Source organism: Microtus pennsylvanicus, chromosome 18, assembly GCF_037038515.1.
Source record: "Microtus pennsylvanicus isolate mMicPen1 chromosome 18, mMicPen1.hap1, whole genome shotgun sequence".
Lineage (NCBI taxonomy): Eukaryota > Metazoa > Chordata > Mammalia > Rodentia > Cricetidae > Microtus > Microtus pennsylvanicus.
Genome location: NC_134596.1, coordinates 31230160 through 31252004, shown reverse-complemented (window position 1 = coordinate 31252004; position 21845 = coordinate 31230160). Strand labels below are relative to the sequence as shown.

Here is a 21845-nt window from a genome sequence, read left to right as displayed (position 1 = left end):
TTGCATCTTATTAGCACAGTTACGGCATTTTCTAAAATCACACATAGCACATAAATTGTTAAGCTTTCCCCTCTAAACCTTTCACAGAGCCTTGAACAAAGTAGTCAGTGCTCAGTAAGTGCTGGTTAAAATTAGAACAACTCTCAAGCCTTGCTCTCTTCCTCTATAAAATGGCTAGGGACTCACGACTTTAACAGGGTTATTGACAGGATGGAGTGAGATCACACATGCTCTAACCGGACTCCAGACATGGTTTTGAAAAATCGACAGTCATACTTCTTTAAGAGGATGATGAAGCTGTAGGCAAACACTGCCATCCCCACCAGGAAATATGCCAAGGGCAGGCGATAGCCGGCTCTCCCGATCCTCCTCTCTCTTCCATAGTACCCGTAGAACAGGACGGAGTACTGAAGGTAGCCCTGCAAAGAGAGCCAAGACTTGTCTCTGATTCCCAGATCCCAGAACTGTGGCCCTTTCATTTCTCCTGCAAAGCCTGGGTGTAGCCAACGTTAGCCTTACCCCCAGGGACCAGACAGTGTCCAAATCCTGGGCAGACATGACCTGCTCCTGGGGGATGGTCTTGCTGGCTGTGCTTCCAAAGGGCTGGCCTGCGATTAACTGGTAAAAGAGGAAGAGTTAAGATGCTCCTCTGGGCTAGGGGACTAGAAGAAAGAATTGGCGCATCCCCATGTGTCTGTGCAGATGCCATGATTAGGGTTTACTGTGTTGTTATTATGTAAACCCATGTGAAAGAACTAGAAGTGGCTTCTGTGGCTAGATCGTTGAGGTCCCCAGACCTCTTATGCCCCGAGGAAACCAACAGTTCTATATATAAAGAAGGAATTTAGATGGAATACCAGGCAGGCAAACCAGCATCTAGGCCAACTATAGTCCGTCACCTCTTCTTGTATGGTCAGAGATATGGCTATGAATGGCCTTTACAACATTAAGTGGTTGGGGAAAATAATCAAAAGAAAAACAACATGATATGAAATTCAGATTTCAGCCACCCTCCCTGGTTTCTGCTAGGCTCAAACCTTCTTTTGTGATACATGGCAGATCTAAAGGGCAGTGACAAAGTCCAATGCATTCTCCATGTTCTCTGGCAGAAAGCTTGCCACGTCCTTCCTAGGCTTCTATGATGACAGCAAGGGCAGCAGGCTGGAGCACCTGCCTCTCTTTCACGCCTTGCACCTCCCGGCTCCTGGGACAACTCTTACCTCGGGAATGACAACGAAAGCACCCGTCATCACTGTGAGCACTATGTTAATTCCGAATAACCACCTCAGGAAGATGAAGTAGGAGGCCACACCAGATCCGAAGTGACCTGTGGGAAGGCAACACGAGAGTGGCTCTGATCAACTCTCCCAGCACAGAGAGCCTGTGTCCAGCATCGTCCTTCACTTTCACCGGCAGCAGCACTCACAGCAAGAGTGGTGCTACATTGCATTTTATGACCATGTGATCAAGACGCTGAGCAACACACCAAGCAGATTTGTGGAATTGCATTAGACTTGGGAACTGATTTTTGGGAATGTCTACAACTTTAAATGAATGTTCTCCTGTCTCTTCAAAAGAATATCATCAGTTTGGCTTTAGCTTCATGCTCATCTTCACTTTGGGACATTTTAAAGTTTGTTGATTCCTCTAGGCATGTGGGCCAGGAGGAGAAGGAGATTGGGGTATGATTTATTTATTTTTAGCATGGATTTCCTGGATGCTTACAGTATTCTATAAAAAACATGTATTTTCACGTTTCTATCTGGGAGTTACCATCTTTTCTCAGAGTTTTTCATGGATCCTTCAGAGTTTGCTGTCTGACTGAACAAACTATGAATGAACATGCGGCCATGCCTGAGCGTGGAAATGCAGCCTGTGTCCTTTTCCATCCTGGGAGATGGCAAAGGTACCAGGTCTTCCAACTCTGAGTCCCACTTGAGCTGGGCCTCTAGCTGTACAAGTGCCCTGGTTGACTCTACGCCATAAGGGCCAAGACCCACCAGATGTCTTAGGCTGTGTGCTGGCCACAGCTGTACATCCCCCCTCCATGCCTCCAGCAGATACTTACTCTCAATTTTCTTTATCCTCATTTCCCAGGGGATGAAGATGACCACAAAGTTGCAGGCCAAACGGGCGAATTTCCGCCAGAGCTACACAGGAGAGGCCATGATTAGGAATCTTCTCATTCTTTACCTCAGTAATGGGGTTCTGGGTAGAGGAGAGGATCCCATACACACCCACAGACCCCTTAATCATGGCTTCTCAGGTCATTAGCATCTCCAAGATCAAAGTAGCCCTTTATTTTTCCTGTGTCCTGACCAGACAGTATATAACAGTTTGCCCTCTGTGCTATGAGTTCTGCATTCCTTTTTGGAGACAGACTCTCATGAATCCCAGGTTGGCTTCAAATTCACAATACAACTAAGTATAATCTTGAACTTTGATCCTTCTGTCTCTACCTCACGTGTGAGGACCTCACCACATCCAGTTAGTGTAATGCTAATTGAGATCAGGGCTTTTCACAGGCTAGACAACCATACTATTAACTGGGCTACACCCCAGCCCTAAGATCTATACTCTTTTGGGTCAAAGTCTGCCTTATTCATGGGTTGAGGATGAGGAAAGGGGAAATCATGTGAAAAAATGTCATCTCAAGATATCCATTTGACCCAGCCATAGACCCCTGGGAGCTCTGGGAGTGGAGCCTATAAATCTGTTTGATTCACCAGCTCCCCAGATGATTCTATCTGTACCCTGGCTAAATACCAAAAGTCTAGAATCTTCCCTGAAAATGAGTTCCACCCCAGATTCATCTTGCATCCTACAAGCTAGTTTCTGGCCTTTGTCCTGGCCAAAGCTGCCAAGATTAAGCTTGGGAATTTTGTCTTGTGGACTTATACAATTGCCAAGAGTATGAAATCATTACGTTCTCAAAGGAGAACAAAGAAGAATGTGGCCTATGCCGGCTCTGCTCTCCAGCAAAATTGACAGGTTGTGCATTCTAACACACAAACAGTCCAGGCTTGTGTTGGAAGCAAATGATATCATTGCACAAGGAAGAGCCACAAATGTAATTACCGCATTCCCAACTGTAAGACAGCACACGGTCCTAACACAGACTCACAGGATAATGTCATTCTGCATGCATCTGCTAAGGCCAGACGACTGTGTGTACATGGAAATCTGAGTTTTATCAGAAGTTGGAACTGTCTTTAGCTCACGATTTGAGAGCCAAGTCAAAGACAGACACTGCTCCCACGAGTGGTCACACAGGCTGCATGTGAGCAATCAGGAAGAGGTAGCCCTGTCTCTGGATTTTGCTTATTAGGGTCACTGGTCTTTCTTGCAATTTTCTTATGTCTGCCTGGCATCATCTGCATTTTGCATACCTGCCTCATATCCAGAGCCTAGAAATACACCAAACTTTCTGACCCCTTGTGCTCCTATGGTCTCCAGAGGCAGGGCTGCTCAAGCATCCTTCAGCAAATGCCTGGACTTATTAAACATCCGGTATCTGCACTGGTTTACAGTCCTAATGCCAAAGAAGCACAGGGCAGGAGTCAGAGATCTGGCTCTAGTTCTCACTGTACATCTGTCTCATCATGAGCCCCAGGAAGTTCTTTTCTTGGGCAGCCATTGGCTCATCTGTCCTGGGAGCAGTAGAGGTCAGTGGGTGGCACCCTATCCTTTTCCTTTATAACCGTCTGAAGATTTCACTTAATAACGATATAGCACATATAGAGAAAGAAGCAAGAGCAACTTACATGTATGGGGTTGAGTCAGGAAGGGTCTTAGATAGTTCTTACAGAAACGAACCAGGCTTACCCATAGTATACAACTGATAACTGGTGGTACCCAAGGCTAAGATCCAGGCTTGGCAGAGTTCAAACTTGCCGTCTTGTCCCCTATTCTGCAGTTATTAATGCTGGGTGCTCCTAGCCTATGGATGGCGACTGGGGACAACAGTGCTTCTTGTTGTGGGATAATGCTTTTGTACACTGTAAAGATTTGTCACTCATATTAGCTCAATTAAATGCTGATTGGCCAGTAGCCAGGCATGAAGTATAGGTGGGGCAACCAGACCAGGAGAATTCTGGGAAGAGGAAAGACAGAGAACCAGTCACAAGCTAGGTGCAGAGGAAGCAATATGAGAATACCTTACTGAGAAAAAGTACCAAGCAATGTGGCTAAACTTAGACAAGACTTATGGGTTAATTTAAGTTGTAGGAGCTAGTTAATAGAAAGCCTGAGCTAATAGGCCAAACGGTTTATAATTAATATAAGTCTGTGTGTGTTTCTTTGGGACTGAACAGCTGCGGGACCAGGTGGGACAGAAACTTCTGGGTTCTAGAGACAGTAGCAAATGAGGCCAGCGGTGCCTCATGTGGGCTCTTTACCTCTGCTCCAGCTGCTTGGTAGCCTCGCGTCCTAGTCAACCTCCCTTCAAACTTCAGCACAATCTCTTTTGCTCGTCTGGGAGAAGAAAAACATAAAAGTTATTACAACTTTCCCACGTTCACCAGTTTTCAAAATATGTGAAGGCAGAGCAGGAAAAAAAAGCACCAACTGACACAGGAGTGGAATTAAAATATTTCATTTCCTGACTTTTGCTAACAAGAAAATGCCTTTTAAACTGTTTTAAAGGTTTGGAGAGTTGGTTCAGCAGTTAAGACTGCTTACTGCTCTTTCTGAAGACCCGAGTTCTGTTGCCAGCACTTACATGGTGGTTTACAGCCACTTACCATTCCAGTTCCAGGGGTTTGGGTGCTCTTTTTGACTTCCAGATGCCTGTACACACATCATGGTATACATAAAATCACGCAGGTGTGCTTGAACACACACTTGTGGATGCACACATGCACACACACACATCTCACAACTGTCATAACATTTTTGTGGATGAACTAATTGGAAATAGTGAATCCACACCAGTTAGTTATGACTGAATTTCTCCAAGTGTTTCTCAGCCAGTAGCTGACTGGGCATCATAGACTTTGGGTATCCCGAGAGTACCCAATATACCTCAACTCTTCCACTTGACAGCTTGACTCTTCCAGGCATTTCTTTTTATTACATTTCTTGAGATTTTATTTTTATGTATACGTGTGTTTTTCGGCATGTATGTTTGTGTTCCCCATGAGTGCAGTGCCAGTGGAGGTCAGGGAGCTAGAATCCCTGGGACTGGAGTTATAGACCATTGCAAGCAGCTATTGTATGTCCTGGAAATTGCCCCCAATTCTCTGTAAGACCACCTCCCTTTCAGTCGCTTTTAGTCACTTTTTTAGTAGTGAAAGCCATACTTCTTTTTCTTCAAGGAGCCTGCTTCAAGAAAGGGACATTGTCAAGTTTTTACCTGACCCTGAAATGTTCCCACTTTCCAGTAGTCTCCTTCAGGGCTCTCCCCCTCCTCCATTGCCCCACCCCCAACCTGGTCTGCTCAACTTCCTGTCCCCACCCACCCTTAGTGCTCTCAGGGACTCTCTTCTATTTTGCCCAAAGGGTCTAGTTTAAAGCTGATCTCAACACTAAAGGTGGGGTGGGAGTTTGGGGGGGGGTGGGATGGGGCGTGGGGGTGGGAGTTGAAAGTATGGCGGTGGTGGGGGGAGGAGGGCTAGGGAAGTGTGTGTGTGTGTGTGTGTTTGCTTAGGCTGCTTTCTCAATCACTCTTAATTAGTCTTTCTCATCTGACACGTGGGCACACTGCTGCTCACTCTCAAAGGATGAAGACTATGAGATCCAGAACCAGACATTCGGGGAAGTGGGCAGAGGAGAACCCAGGCTAGCCTTCCGAGAAGGAAGTGTGGATGTCTTTAACCAGAGAGGCACGTTGATCAGACTTGGGGTCAAGTCCCAGGAAAGGATGATTCGATAGGAAGATGCCCCAGCCTGATAGATGGGAGGCGTGAAGGGAAAGGAATGAGCCCTGGCATCTAGCAAATCACCCCGAAGAGCACGATGTGACCGTGGTTCTGGGTACACAGGAGGTGCCTGAACAGTGGGTCTAGGGACTGATGCACAGGAAATTTACCCTCTAAACATAACGTTCACCATCACAGCTCAGTAACATCAGTTATGGGATCTGTGACAATCGCCTCCTTCTTAGGCATGCATATTACATACTACATACACATTACATGCACATTGAACACATAACACCCACAGTGCTTAGCACATCTTATGTTCAATAAGCTCAAACCTCAGGAGTTCAAACTTGAGTGGACAAAAGGATGAAGCTGAATGGATATTAAAACTGCTTGGGGCCTGGGATGTCATTCAGAGGTTGAGTATGGCCTATTAGTTGTGGAGCCTTGGATCCCATCCCTAGGGTCACAGAGATGAGAGGAGACAGAGGGTAGGGGAGAGTTCATCTCCCATAGTGTCTGGCTCTGCTTCTGAGAGGTGCCACAGGCCATGTTTTTGACAGCACTCTGAGGGCTTGACCATTGCCATTTTCAGCAACACTGTTACAGGAGGTAGGAGTCATAGCCTATGCCACTTCAGCTTTAAAGAGAGGACCCTGCATCAGAGAAATTAGGGATCTTGTCCAATGATGAACAGTTAGAGATGAAAAGGGGTAGTGTTTGAATTCAAGGAGGGAATCTGTCTTAAAAGTCTAAGCACTTAACTACAAGGGAGACAGATTCTCTGATGGACTCAAAATATATCCTAATAACCTGGTCAGCCACTTAAGAGACTTCCTTCCCAGGAGAGACAAAAGCGGGAGGTGAAGGGGATGTCTCTTTGATTCTGGCTCTCACCCTGTCTCCTGAGAATTGGGAGACAATGTGAAAATCTAGTGTTTAGAAAAGAGATTAGAAACTTCAAACTGTCTACCAACACACACACACACACACACACACACACACACACACACACACACACACACAGGCACTATAACAGCTATGTGACTAGATGGTCCCTTCCAGCATCGTTGGGACTTCTCTGAGTCAGATGCAAGATGGTCACGGTTCCAGTGTCCCTCTTCCCCCAGGTTCCGTGGCAGGATGGGGTTGTTTATCAGAAAGTATATTCGCACTTATTAATGATTGCCTTGGAGTCCCTTACCTCAGTGCCCGCAGCTTCTGTCCCATGGTCCAGGGTCTGCAACGGATGTTGGCCATGAGATCTTTCTGGAACTGTATATTCTGGAAGATTTGCTCCGGATCACTGCTGTCCCCTGTTTCATCAGCATTAAAGCTGTCATCTGAGTTACTGAATGGAAACGGGGCATCGTGGAGGAAATCTGATTACAGAATTGTTTCCAGCAAAGAACATCTTTCCTGAGTATTTTCTGCATCTGACTGTCCTAGGGTCAACTGTATGATGTGTGTGTGTGTTTGTGTGTGTGTGTGTGTGTGTGTGCAGACTGAGACTCAGGAGCCCATAGAAACTCATTTGTGGGACTCTATTACTTCAGTGCTTGGTGAAAAAGAGTGATTTCCAAGGCAAGAGACACCAAAGGAGAGAGGAGAGGAGGGTTTCCCCATTTGAGCCCATGCTAGAGGTGCAACAGTTTTGATAGGGGACACAGTCTCATTTTGTAGGCTCACCCAGGTGACCAAGCAAGGTTTGGGGGCAGACTGCCTCCTTCTCCCACAGACATGTATCATCTAGAGATGCCTCAATGTTTACCTGTGTTCATTTTAAAGCCAAGACAAGGGAGTTAAGTGAGTGGTTTTTGCAAAGAAAGAATGAGTTAAGTGATGCACGGGACAGACTCCTCGGGGGCATAGCTACTGCACAGAAGAACACTTTTTCAACAATAACAGGGCCTTTCCCCCTAGTAATATTTAATATGTAACTCAATACATTTTTAAGTGGAGATGAATAACCTATGGCTTTAGCAAGAGAAAACATTTCCTTTAGCTCTCATTGAGATGTCTTTTATCTGCTTGAAGCAAAAATTTCTCCAGAGTTAGCAGAGGTTTCAGTATTTAACAACAACAACAACAACAATAAAATTCCTAATAAAAAACGAACACAGTCAGTTCCCACCCTCGCCCACTTCTAAGTTATCAGAGACCTTTTCCAGAGACACCTGATTTATCTGAGGTGACAGGTGTCTTGTCTGCTCTCTTCTGACACTAGCACTGAGGAAACCGGGACAAGCCGGAAGAAGCCCAAGTGTGAGCTTTTGGTGTGCGCCCCATTGGCCGGCAACAAAGTGAGGGCCGAATATAGCTCCAGTCAAGAAACAGCAGGTTGCTGCTTCTCCCTCTGGGGGAGCATTGCTGTGCTCCACACCCCAGCTCCTATGTGACCCCAGAGAAGTAAGTTTAGGCATTCATTTCGGAGAAACCCAGCAGGGCACTTACCCAAGCAGCAGGGAGTCCTGGTAGAGGTAGCACTGACTGGCGTTTCTCCGGATGCTTCTGTAGCGCTGGGATGCCTTTGAAGTTTTCATGAGGCCTGGTCTGCTGCCAGTGGTCCCTGAGGATAGTGAAGGAGCTGGGAGGCTGGGAGCCTGCAGGCAGGGGTCTGTTTCAAATGAGCTTTCGGAAAGGGGCCTGTAGAGCTAATGTGCTCTCCTCCCTCAGAAGCAGGAGCAATTGCCTGCCTGCATCTGGTGCCGGGGACAGAAAAGAAGCCAGAAGGCCAGTCAGGGTCATACATATGTAACAAGGAGGTGGGCGTGCCCACATTGATTGGCTGGGATCTCGACAGTGGGAGGCGTGGCCCAGTGGCCTGGGGTTGACTCGGTTCATCCCAAGGTCTAGCTACAATCTCCTGTGCCCAGACTGGACTCAAAGACTCCCCTGCATCTTACCATGACCGACACTCAAGGAACGCTTAGAGAACATAGACGGCTGGGCATGGTGTTCTCCTACTTGTCGCTCCAGAAGAGGCTTAGAGACCGCAAGCACACTCCTGCCCAGGCATAGACCACAACACTCTATTCTTCTCCCTCCTCCCCTTACATATTTTTTGTTTAGGTACCGCGAAAGATGTCGCGCTTACAGACAGGAGACGCCACCGTGCCATAAACATCTGGCTACTTCCGATGTAGATTTGTCACTTACATTTTGCCAAGGTTACTGCTACCCATGTTTTCCTTGCCACCGACCATTTGCGAGCTAACTCTAGAAATAATGACAATTCAGCCTTAAAGACTTCCGTGTTCTAGTAATAAGAACCAAATTACTTTAGTGATAGATTTACATGGATTAAGTGTGGACACAACAATAGGTCCAAGGACCCCATAAAACTGAGTTTGAGAAAAATTAAGGTTTCCTTTTCTAAGGGCTGGAAAGATGGCCCAGCAGTTAAAAGAATTTGCTGCTCTTCCAGAGGACCTGAGCTCAGCTCACTAACCACCTGTAACTCCAGCTCCAGGACCTGATGACCTATTCTGACCTTTGTGGACACCTACACGTTTCTCTCTCTCTCTCTCTCTCTCTCTCTCTCTCTCTCTCTCTCTCTCTCTCTCTCTCTCTCTCTCTCCAAAAAGAAATCCTTAGAAAACAGGACTCTGGAGATCCATGTATGTTGGAGATCAAAAATAAATAGCCTCAGAAAATTGGGCATCTTGCCCATACTAGGCCTTGGACAAAGGTCTGAAACTCTTCCCTGTCCTAGCCCAAATGGATCCCGTTCCCTTGTCTCCTGCATGTTTCTCTTGGTAGCTGTTCACTGACTTCTCACCAAACAGCTCATCCCAACCCTAGGGCCTTCCTGCATTTGTGAACTCCATCACCCAGGGCACTTTGCTGCTTGCAGTGAGTCAACCAACCTGTGTGTTGCTGAACAGGATAACGCAGTGCTGGAAGCATGACGAGGCTTGGCCGACCAGTCTGTGACTTACTGAGTTGAGGGCAGACAACCCAGCAGGAAGGCAGGCATTGGTAACTGCAAGTGGGGAAAAGGGAGATGGTCTTATTCATTGGTTCCTTTGTTTCTCCCTTGACTCCCTAGCAAGTAACTCCCTTGCTCTAAGATACTGGCCATAGGCAAAAACTCTAGTAAAAGGCAAGAAGAACTCTTATCAAACGAATGAGTCTTTTTTGTGCAATTGTTTGGATTTAATGAGTTCTTGTGAAGATTGATAAAATTAATTTAAAAATAACTGCTAACTTTAAATTATTTTAATTAATATATGTTTGGACATATTTAAGGCATATTGTGTATTATATTTATATACAATAAAATGTAAATAGAGTCAAATCAGGATGGTGGAGCAAACCCATGGTCTGGAGTGTTTACCATTTTATTGTGCTGGGAGCATTCAAAATCCATTTTTTTCCTGGCTATTTTGGAGTACACAATCAATTTAAATAAAAGTTTTCCACATGATGACATTTGTAGGGGGTCTCCTCATGGTTTCTTTGGTACAAAGTCCCCCAATTTTTTGCTAAGGACATGTGACAGAGGCCCTGACAGCTGGTCCTTACTGCCTTGTGGGTGAACTCAGACCCAATACCACCTTTCCTCCCAGGTTCTGCCCCTTTAGGATGCTAGAAATCTGGGCAGGATGTGCAAATAGAGATGCATCTTTCTGAATGCAGGAATGGATGACCTTCCTGCCTTCTGTCCCCTCTGAGAGCCTGATTAGAAGCCCGAGAGCTACTGGATAATTCTGTCAGCTCAGCATTGGCATAGTGATACTACTGAAAAGCCCCCGAACACTTACAAGTCAAACATTCTTCTTAAAAGGAGCACAAACAACGTCAAAATGGCTTAGGACTATTATAATAATTTTACACACTGTACATACTTATAGGGCCCACACGGTGGGAAAAGGAAGGTAATGAAGGGATAGGAGGAGCAAAGACAGGACCTTTCGCTATGGCTTGTGGGTCCATCATTTCCAAAAAGCAAACAGACTACAATTTAGTTAGAAACCCCAGGAGATCTGAACAGAAATCACCAGGTGGCCTAGCTTCCAGAAACAAAAAATGTTCATTTCCTACATTGCCGATTAGGTTTCTTTATCCTGCTAAGTGGATTCTATTCTGAGGCCCAAATATCCCGGAGAGTATCTTGACCTGTAGATATTAGTCTGTTGCCTCCGTCTGCCGAGCGCCTGCTTCTCAGGTAACAGTTTCTAGCCTGGCAGTTTCATAAGAAGACGGGCTTTCCTCCTCTTGGGATTTAGCTGAATGCCAGTTACATTGTTTTAGCAACTCTGAAAGCTTTGGTCTGCAGTTGAGAAATGTTTAGGGTTTGTAATTTAGGGAAGGCGGTCAAAACAACATTCAGTCATCTGAGCCATAGCTGAAGTGGTTGAGACACAAGAACAGTATCCGGTTGTTTTCAGCTACAGATCATCTACACCCAGAATTCATGCTGATATCCCCTGGGGACTGTGAAACTCTTGCTCATTTAGAGCAGTGACAAGGACAGTGGTGGGCTGGCGAGGGGCTGGCCTTTACCACAGTTGTTCCTCAAAACAAGTGAGGACAGGCTGTCAGCACCACACAACCCTTTCAAAGGAAATGCCGTAAGATGAATGTGGGGGTCCATGCCAGAAATCCCAGAACCTGGGAGGCAAGGCAAGAGAACTACCGCGGGGTGGGAGGGACGGGACAGGATAAAACTCCTCACCACATAATAATCAAAACACTAAACCTACATAATAAAGAATATTAAGAGCTGGAAAGGAAAAGGGCCAAGTAACATATAAAGGCAGACCTATCAGAATTACACCTGACAATGAAAGCCAGAAGGTCCTGGTCAAGCGTTTAGGCAGACATTAAGAGACCAAGGATGTCAGCCCAGACTACTATAACCAGCAAAATTTTCAGTCACCGTAGAAGGACAAAACAAGAAGGAAGCCTGAGATGAGATGTTCGAGAACTGAGCCAGCTCTATAGAGAACCTAGAAGGAAAGCGCTGTGAATACATTTATTGTAAACCTGCCACCTGTGCTCCTTGAGCCACATGCAGAGATGCTAGAACCCTAGAGATGCTTCCGTCTTCTACCAAGCGCACATTATTCATCCGTAGCTTCGTTTAAGGCGCTTTGGCTCTGTCCTTCTTCTGACCACATTGCCTCTTCACTCAGCTAACTCAGCCCACTGGTGGTGCTGCTTCCCTCAGTCTCTTCTGCACCCCATGAGCTACAACAGCAAACACACACACACACACACACACACACACACACACACACACACACCATCCATTGATGGCAAATTACACTTTTCTTTGCAGGAGTTGTCCCTGTCTGGGTTTACAGCATCTGGTCATGGACTAAGGAAGCAACTCGCAAAACTGGGGACACAGAGACCTCTTTCCAGAGCCGGTGGAGGCCCGCTGGCTGGGCAGTGAGGCTGGGCTGGGGAACGGAGCATGTGGTCCCAGATCAACTGCAAGAAAGTAGGGTGTAGCCATCCTGGCCGGAGTTCACCTATTCTGTGTCCGTCTCTTTGGTTCTCAGAATACTGACACAATGGTCCCTAAGGAACTGAGTTGTCCCCAGGAGTCTCAAGCTGGGAGAAGGAAAAGGCTGAAGCCTGCCGCCAGCCAGAGGAGGGGCTCGTCTCTGGAGAGAGATTCCACACTGTTCCTACCTTCAGGAGAGACTGCAGCTGAGATGGTGGTTCAGTGATGGGTGGGATCACACCTCAACCAGGACTGCTTAGCTCTGCACCCTCCTGCTTCTATTGAAACCTAAACCTCCTGTTAGGACCCTGAATTTGGACCCTGGTTCACCAGACCTCTTTGTTTCTCTTTCCACCATAGCCACATTGATTTTAATTCTCTTTTCTGCTCTTTGCCATTACATGTTTCTCTCACTGACCTGTTGGTGAAAGATGGGCCAGCCCAGCTTGTGAGGGCGGCCAGGGCCCAGGATCTGACCTCAGCCACTCTGGTAACTGCGTCTTTGATGGAGTTAAAAAGGGATATTATTACATCCCTACTTTGCTAATTTGGAAACTGATAATTTGGACTTGGCATGCATAACAGAGGGTAAAAATGAAGAGTTAAGTGCTATCATTTGGAAATTTTGCATTATGCCGCGCTGTTAGATGGAGGCCTTGCATTCATTTAATTATCGCATCTCAGTTCCATGCGCCTATTTATCACCCTGAGGTGTCATCTGCCTCAGTGTGGCCTGGGTTCTCTTCCAGCGCTGAGAGAGAGGGACGGCGCCATCAGAGCAGTTGGGTGGTGGAAGATGAAGAGGGTTCACGAGGGCTGATTTTCTAGAACCCTCTTGGGGAAGCATCAGGGATGGGCTTTGAAAAACTGCTGACGTGCTGAACGTATTAGCCCTGTTCAGAATGAGCAGAGGGCCGAGCCACTGTAACTGGGAACAGGGTCATAGTGAAGATTTGAACTAGTGTCATGAAACAGGACTGGAGGCTACTGTTCCTTGTGGTGCACCACGCCCGTCCGTGCTCTATGCGCCGCCATACAGTTCGTGAGCTGGGCAAGGGGCTGGAGATTGAAACACACAAACACACAGACAGACAGACAGACAGAGACACATGTCATCCTTGAAGCCAGAATGCCCCAAGAATGCCCCCTTATTGTGTCCAGGGGCAGCTTATATAGGGATAGCCATGCCCCAGCCAAACACAGCACAAACCACTCTCCTGCCATCAGGAACTCCTGAGGGTCTCGTGCTCAGAGCAGCTGTAGGCACTCAGATCAGGGGAAAACAAGTTGTTTACAAGAAATTCAGGATCTGGGGGCTCACAGCTCCCGAGAGTTCCTAACAGTTAGGACCCACTGATTTTCACTAGGACCCTGCACACATCCCCTGTGTATCGACCTCAGGGAGCAGGAGGTGCAGCAGAACTGATGGGGAGGTCTGTCCTGTTTTTGTTGTTTTCTCTATGTGATATACAACCCTGTAAACTAATTTCCCTTGGAGCTTTTGAAAGCATTCTAACTGCATTATCATTTTCTGTGTAAAGGAAACTTAGCAAGAAAACAATTATGGGATGGACTCTGAATGATCCCCAAATGGCCATGAAACAGAGATGGCGGTCGCAGAGGAAAACCAATGAGGTTTCATTTGCTCAAACCCGTGATTCCGCAAACTGTGTAGCTGAGCTCTTCTCTGCGTGGTTCTAGAATTTTCACCTCTCTCCTTCTGTCTATGACCTCTCTGCTCAGTGTCTTACAAGCCCACTCTGTCCTAAGGTTAAAGTACAATAATTTAGCGTGGTTTATTCTACGGGGAGATGGCATGTCCTGGGCGAGGAGAATGAGAAGATCTGTCTGTATAATACAAAGTGAATTAGAATATTCGCTCATCAATCCTCCCACAGGCTGATGTAGAGTGACGTCCTCCAGGCATGATGCGGCTACTGCACTTTTGAACTCAGCAGCTGGGATTACCCTAAGGAGACCTGCAGAAGATTAGGCTTCCTGTTATGAAGGCTGGGAGAGGCTTGCAAGTCCCACTTCTCCCCAAAGATATATAAGAAGCTGAGCAGGGGGATGGGGAGGATGGCAAGATGGCTCAGAGGTTGAGAGCTCTTGGGGCTCTTCCGGAGGACCCAGGTTCAATTCCCAGCCTTTACACAATGGCTCACAATCATCTGTAACTCCAGTTTCAAGAGATCTGACACCTTCTTCTGACCCTTTTCAGCAACCACTAATGAGGTGAACAGGCATACATGCAGGCAAAACATTCATACACTTAATTAGTTTTAAAGAAACTAACAGGGGAGAGACTTATGAGACCTTTAGCCCCAAGATTTACCTATTAGCTGTTAACTATTGGTGGGGAAAAGTTATTTTCTTCATCCAGTTGTATCGTTGCCTTTGTTTCTGTGAGCAACCCCTCATGTATACCCCTGAAACTCAGAATAAATTCAACTATTCACCAAAATATACCTGGAAGGAATCCCTTCCTTGTTCCTCCCCTTGATTCCCCATCTAGGTGAATCGGTGTTCATCTACTGAAAAACGTTCATACTTGCACAAGCATTTAGTGGCCTGGATCTGATTCAGGACACTTCCTTAGGAAATGAGATGGAAATACGAAACTCCTCCCTGCCTCCCTTCCCCTGGGAGCAGCTGGGCATTTCGTTTTCTTGCACAACAGACAGACAAGACAAAGACCAAACAAAGTGAGGTAACAGCTGTGCTGGCCAGATGCTTGGGACTGAGGAAGAGAAAAGGAAGGGAGGGGCGGACAGTTGCCTCGCTTCAGTTTGGAGGGGTAAGTTCATGTTCTGAAAGTATAGTGGCAGGCGGGCAAGGACATAGGCTGGGCCGGTCAAGACAAATCTACAATGGCTATGGGGGCAGATGAGATTTGCTATACTTCTTCAATTGTTAAGACCACACTTCAGAATCTAGACAGCATACTTATTCATTTCCAGGCCGTGTTTCCAGGGCAGAGTACCCAAAGATACACCAGAGGTCACAGGGTCTGGACCCTTGAAGATCAGAGAAGATGCAGATCAAAGAATCCAGAATCCCCAGCTTAGTGTATGGGCGTCCAGGAAACCTTGACTGTGGGAGCTTATGGCTTAGCAGGTCCTTAAGACTTGGTTGACGCCAAATGAGGGTTTATAGAAGGTCTGGAGTGTACCTCCTCGTTCATTAAGTGCAATCTCATTCATTCAGTAATTTATCGATCAACCACTTGGTTGTCTAGGCTCTGGGGACATCATCCCAGGTGATGATGAACATTTTCCTGTTTGGGGCTCCTCTAACGGGCTACCTCAGACAGGGTAACTCAAAGGAGCATAGATTTATTTCTCCTAGTTCTAGAAGCTGGGAAGTCCAACCACCCTGTGGCTGATAGACCTGGGGGTGGTTGCACCTTGGGATGGCTAACCCACTGACTTTGTGAACCCGTGAAGCGAATGGCTACTCTTGAAGGAGATTGGAAGCATTTTTTTCCTACAGAGGCCTCCTTTTGGTAGATCATAGAAACCATTTTTAGCTTCCTGGTGTCTGGATTCTGGTAATGGGTTACCCTGGTCTGGGAGTGGGGAAGACCTGGAGAGGTCTACGTACTCCTATTCAGAATGACAGAGATGTCCCAAGGCCTACTGGTTATTTCTGGCTAATTGGAGTTCAGCCAGAACCACCAATTTTTCTCTTTTTACCTTCACTGGAGCCTGAAGGCCCTCTCTCTGGTGATGCTGGGAGCCAAAGAACATGGGCAGGATTCCAGTGTCTAGGCTGTGAAACAACTGAGGAACCGTAAGGGTATTCCATGACAAGCTGGGGGCTTGGAGATGTCCAGTGTGGGTTCAAGAGCCAAGAAGTCGGAGAGGTCAAGCCTCTAGTGGGTTCCTAGCATTTGGGTTCTGCAGAAAGGCTATAGAGAGGGCTTTTACTTGTTAAAAGAATTTCCCTGGGTCAGACTGGTAGACCTCTAAATGATTCCAATTGTTGGTGTTTCCTACTGCCATTCAGCTCCGTGTTTTCTGTTGTGGTTTCAGCTCACTGTCTTGTCTTATGTCTACACCTGCATTTCTGAGTCTGGGCGACTGAATGGATGAATGACAGAAATGGCAGAGCTTTGGGGACATGGGGTTTGGTGGTGCAGGCTCAGGGATCAACGGACAGCTTTGAAGTAAAGCTCGGGGCCCCATGCAGAAGCTGGCAAGTGGGCAGGTCCCACTGGAGTTCTAAGGCTGACGCTCCAACTCCAGCATCACAACCTTTAGCTGCCTGCTGTGGCGGCTCATGAGATTGCCCAGCCATTACTATCAGAAGGCTCCATTGCCCTGCCCCACCCCTTCAGAATGACAACACTGGAGGAGGTAGGTAGGGGAAGTCTTATCTGTTTTGAATGTACAAATGTATAGTGGCTACCACAAGTCTCTGACTTGTCTTGAATGTGTGATCTTACTGTGCTGTTTCTCATATCACTTGCCACTAGGGCTCAGAATTTATCTCTGTGCTTTCTGGCCTTTAGAACTAATGTAATAGGATTCAAATATCATTTGTGTATGGATTTTATTAAAGTTGTTTTATGCTGTTCTACTTAATTGAAAAGCTGCTCTAGAATTGGGTTATGGCTCCCCCCCCTTTTTTTTTCAGACCCAGGCTTGCTTTTAAAATCTCTATGTCTGGGTCAGGAGCTATGACAAGGAAAAAAAAGAGCAAAGCAGACAAGCTAAAGGGATTATTGGCTTTTAAGTTTATTGAGCATGTGGTTAAAACTATGTAATATCTACAACAAAAAGCTAACTTAAAATTCTTAACATGTGGTTGGTAATTGGAAATCTATGCATAGGTAATCTCAAGAGAACTAGGTAGCATGATTCCACTTGGGGATATAGCAACAAGTGACCTGTTGCCTTCCTTAGGCAACCATGTGGCTGGCAACCACCTTGATAGGATTGGAGAGGATGTTCTTTGGCTTCACTGCCATCTTGATTAAGGGAAACCATATGGTGTGGGACAACCCAGGAGACAACAACAGATCTCCAGATACTTTGAACTATGGATTTTGAACTAGGAATGGATTTTTTTTTTGTATAATACCTCCTGTTCTGTCTTGGAAAACTAGGCTTATGAAAGATAGGATTTAAGAATAAAGCTTGTTTAAGGAGATATTAAAACTGTACCTCCACGTGTTCAGATACAAGAATGCACAATTCTGGAAGCCAAACTTTCTAATAAGAGTCACCCTGGTGGCAATGGTTTGAGAGACATGAAGAGATCATGGGGAGTAGCTGAGGCTTGCCAGTGCGAGGCAGGGGACCCTAGTAGTTTTAGAGATGCCAATGTGATAGTCTTCAGCTGCCAAGTGTGGGACCAGCAGATAACCTAAGTCCCTGGAAGAAGCCCCAGGAGAATCCCAGTATGGTTTGCACTGTCGGCATTTGGTTTTGCCTTGTGCAGATTATGGTTGTACTCCATATTTTTACTTTTCACATTGAAAAGGTACTTTATTTTGATATTGCGGGAGCACTCAGTTGAGAAACCTCTTAAACTTCTTTAAGGGAAATTTTGGAGTTTTATTGAAATTTTAAGTAAAAAAAATTGTCTGATAAGTATTTAAAAAAATCCCTGGTCATGGGTTTTTCCACTAATGTAATAAGTCAAATCCAGTTGAATTAATAAATCCAGGTTTAATAAACAGAACAAAGCAAAGCTCAGCGAGGCAACTCCCAGATGACCCTTGGGAAGGCAGGAGAGAGAGCATGTGGCAGGGCTAGTGACTGGGTCTTAAATACCCTGTAGGCGTGGTCTGGAGCAGCTCTGTCAGGAGGAGCTGGCCCTTGGTGAACTTTCTGAGGGGTGGGTTCTGGAATGGGAGAAGTGGGGCTGGGTTCCCAGCAAAACATCTGGGTGGGGTTTGGAATGGGGGAGAGTGAGGCTGGAGTTGGGCTTCCAATTAAACACTGAGTATATTTTAAGAGATTTTAAAATTATTTAAATTTAAAAGGCTATGGGACATTTTATAACATATTTTATTTTAATGTCTTTATTAATATGTAATCTTGATAAATAGACAAATAAAAGGCTAAAGAATCTGGGCCACAGCTATGAATACCAAACACTAAACATTACATACTGGGGTACTCCTATCTTATGAATCAGTAAGACTATGACCTAAGCAGTCTGGTAAAGGGTCTCTCCTTGCCTAAGGTCTATTCAGGCTTACAGAGGCTGATTTAATAATGTATGCCTAACCTCATTGCTTTTGCTAACACTATTAGGCTGCAGCTATTTTGGTAAACTGAGTCATACAAGTAACTGTAACAGTCTATAATAGTGCACTATATGAGGACCAGGAAGGAAATCATGATTTAAAATTTTTCTTTTGGTGTTAAAAGAGCTTCAATTTAGAAGTTGGATGATCATTCAGAACTACCCTCAAAATTTTAAATTTTAAATTTTCTTTGGTTGTCTTCTAAATCTAGACTTAAAGGTGTTTTTCATTCGGATAAAAACATCTAAGGTGGACTCTCACAGTGCCGTGGTCCAGAGTGCTTTCCTGGCTTCATGTCAGAAAAGGCAGTGTCTTAGCTAGGGTTTCTATTGCTGTGATAAAACACCTCTACCAAGATAACTGAAAAAGAAAGCATTTAATTGTGCTTACAGTTTCAGAGGATGAAGAATCCTTAATGGTGCGGGGAAGGCATGGTGGAAGGAACAGCTGAGCTCACACCTTGATCCACAAGTATGAAGTAGAGAAAACGCTAACTCAAAATGGTCTTTTGAAACCTGAAAGGGTTAACCCCAGTGACATACTTCCTCCAGCAAGGCCACGACTCTTAATTCATCCTAAACCACCACCAAACAGAGAGATCAAGTATTCAGACTTATGAGCCTATGGGGGAGGGGAGCGTTCTTATTCTAACCACCACAGACAACGTATTTGGAAAGTCTGTAGACACAGGCAGAATATGTGAAGCTACCTGTAGATCTGTGGCCTCACCGCTGAGGCTATAACCTGGAATTTGGGGAAGTGGATTCCTTTGTGAACACTGAAATTGGGAATCCGGATCTGACTGACACGGCAAAACCCGGAGCTGGGTGAGATCCCTGGAAGCCATCCTTGCCAGTGGTCCTTCTGTGGCATTAATTACAGACCTCACACACAGGACCAGAAAAACCTTACTTTTCCTGTTTGAGTTTTGGCAAAGCCTGGCCCATTGGCAAACACGTTAAACATGTATATTCTTTGCAGTTAAAACGGAGTTCTGATTTTTTTCTCAGAATTGAAGCAAGTCATTTCCTTTCCACTAAATCTTGAGAGTCTTCCTATGTTATGACTCAAATAGGTCGATTTTGGAATGATTCTGTGGCAGAAAAAGTGATACGCTCCAAACAGTCCAGATGCTTGTAGTTAGAGGATGGGGAGCCAGGTGATGGAGATGCAGGATGATGGTACTGACCTCAGTCTGGGTCCCGGAGTGGAGGAAAGCTCTGCTGACATTCACACAGGCAACAAGTGAGGAAAAAGGTTTTGTAGGCCACTCATCATTTGGAGTCAGCTGCTGCCGCTGCGTAACTGACCTAACATATCTTCCGCTCTCTCAGTTTCTGCTTCCTTTCCTGGCTGCATAATTTGCTCAAGCCATCTGTCTGCTTACGGAGCCATTTGCCTTCTTTCTGGTTTATAAAATTTTATGTGTCATGCATGATCTATTTCATGTTATGTTTTGCCCAAGGATCATCTCTGCCTCCACTTGGCATCGTTTCCCAAACGCCTCTCTGGTGATAGAAAGAACAGCGCACCCCATTTATGCCTCGCTTGCTTGTCAATATCTTTCCCTTAACTCAGAGGCCCTTGCCCATGTCTGATTCATTCAGAAACTCGAGAGCCAGGCTCAGCAGTCAGTAGAAGCTATAGGAGGACATTGGTTTGTCTGGATCAAGTCTCTTTGTCTCATGAGGATACCAATTCATAGGCCAGTGTAGGTGGCGCTGCGAAAGAATCTTGCCCGCCCCTCCCATTTTATGTATAGTGGTGAGAGGAGGTGGAAAGTAGAAAATAACAAAATAGTGAATTTTTATATGAAGAATTGAGATTTTCAGAGTATAAAAACAGTAAGCACTTGTGAACAAAGAAGATCGCAGAGGAAAGAATGATGCATCTGAACCCGAGTGAGAATTAGCAGACATGGTGCTAGATCAGACCCCTTAAAAACCGATCCCGTGGCCCCCAGATTCTCTTCCCTGTGGGTGAGGTCAGGAGTCTGGACTAGGGATTAACTGAGGTGGTTAGCACACACAGAAATTCACGGAGCTGGGCTCTTCCCAGTGCTACACTGGACAAAGTCTCCATCTTGTGGCCACATTCAGATCTGCAGTCACTCTTACGCTGGTTATCTAGCAGCCGGAAGTCCGTGCAGGGGTCAAGGACGTCTGTGAGAAACAGAATCACAGCTCTAGTTTAAGTAGAGGAAGATGGGTTTCAACCACCGCAACTGGACAGGGATTTCCACTTTCACAACGGTGTGAAGCCAGTTATTCATTCTTTCACTCTGGAGATGCGCTTCCCCTGTCTTTCCAGTTTCAAAAGCGGAATGGCTCCCCTGTATCGACCACCTCGCACCCCCTGGCTTGTATCCATCCTCCTGTCTCCAAAGCCGGTGAGGTAGCAACTTGCTTAGGTCACCATTTGCCTCCTTACTCCCCCTATACTCATGTAACTCCACCCAGACCACCCAACCAAATTTCCCCATCACAGCGTCCTTCATGTAATCATATCTAGAAAGCCTCTACTTGACTTCTTTTTTTTTTAACTTGCTTTTGTGCTGAGCTGAGGAGATAGCCTCATCAGTGACGTCTTGGCCAAGAAAGCATGAGGATTTGAGTGGGAGCCCCAGAATCTATGTTTAAAAAGCCAGACATGGTTGTGGCATGCTCTTGTAAGCCCAGCAGTGGATGAGCAGACCCTTGGGCTGGCAGGACAGCTAGCCAACCTGGTCTATTTGGTGAGTGGCCGGGCCGGGAGAGACCCTGTCTTAAGACAAGGTAGGCAGTGGATGAAGCATCTGAGATTCATCTCTGGCCTCTAGGGTGCACATATATCCACACACACTCACTCACACAAACAGGCACATACCCAATACCCATGCGTGTATTACATGGGAGTTTTCCTTTAAATTGAAGTTGAAAAATATAATATGATTTAAAAGGCAGAACTAGTAAAAGTAGTGCTATTTCGGAGAACTGGGACTATTGTTCAGAATGTTTTATATTTTCTTCTCTTCTTCCTCCTCCTCCTCCTTCTCTTTCTCTTCTTGAAGTATATTGGCTCCAAGGAGAATTTTCCCACTGGGTTATCTAAAGATCATTGCTGTGGTTGTCCTCCATCCTTTCTGTCCAGATGAGGACTCTCATCCTAATTGTCAGGCCTCATGTGTGGCAAATAGCAAACTCTTCACGATGCTGAGTGGACCAATTCTCTTTCTTTATTGAAGGATCCCTCCTGTTAGGGAGTTCCTGTAATTATTTGTGACATATTC

The 21845-nt window shown here is 45.8% G+C and overlaps 1 protein-coding gene across 1 annotated transcript in view; it reads right to left on the bottom strand.

Annotated features, from left to right (window-relative positions):
- Tmc3 (transmembrane channel like 3) overlaps positions 1-8583 on the bottom strand; it is a 35685-nt gene extending 27102 nt beyond the window's left edge. Inside the window, exons 1-7 of the mRNA XM_075952439.1 lie at positions 8316-8583; positions 7066-7212; positions 4398-4473; positions 2069-2150; positions 1221-1327; positions 520-618; positions 277-419 (exon numbers count right to left, since the gene is read on the bottom strand). Coding sequence (XP_075808554.1) covers positions 277-419; positions 520-618; positions 1221-1327; positions 2069-2150; positions 4398-4473; positions 7066-7212; positions 8316-8404 — 743 coding nt within the window. The 5' untranslated portion in view covers positions 8405-8583. The remainder of the gene's footprint in view (positions 1-276; positions 420-519; positions 619-1220; positions 1328-2068; positions 2151-4397; positions 4474-7065; positions 7213-8315) is intronic.
- Positions 8584-21845: the final 13262 nt, after the last annotated feature.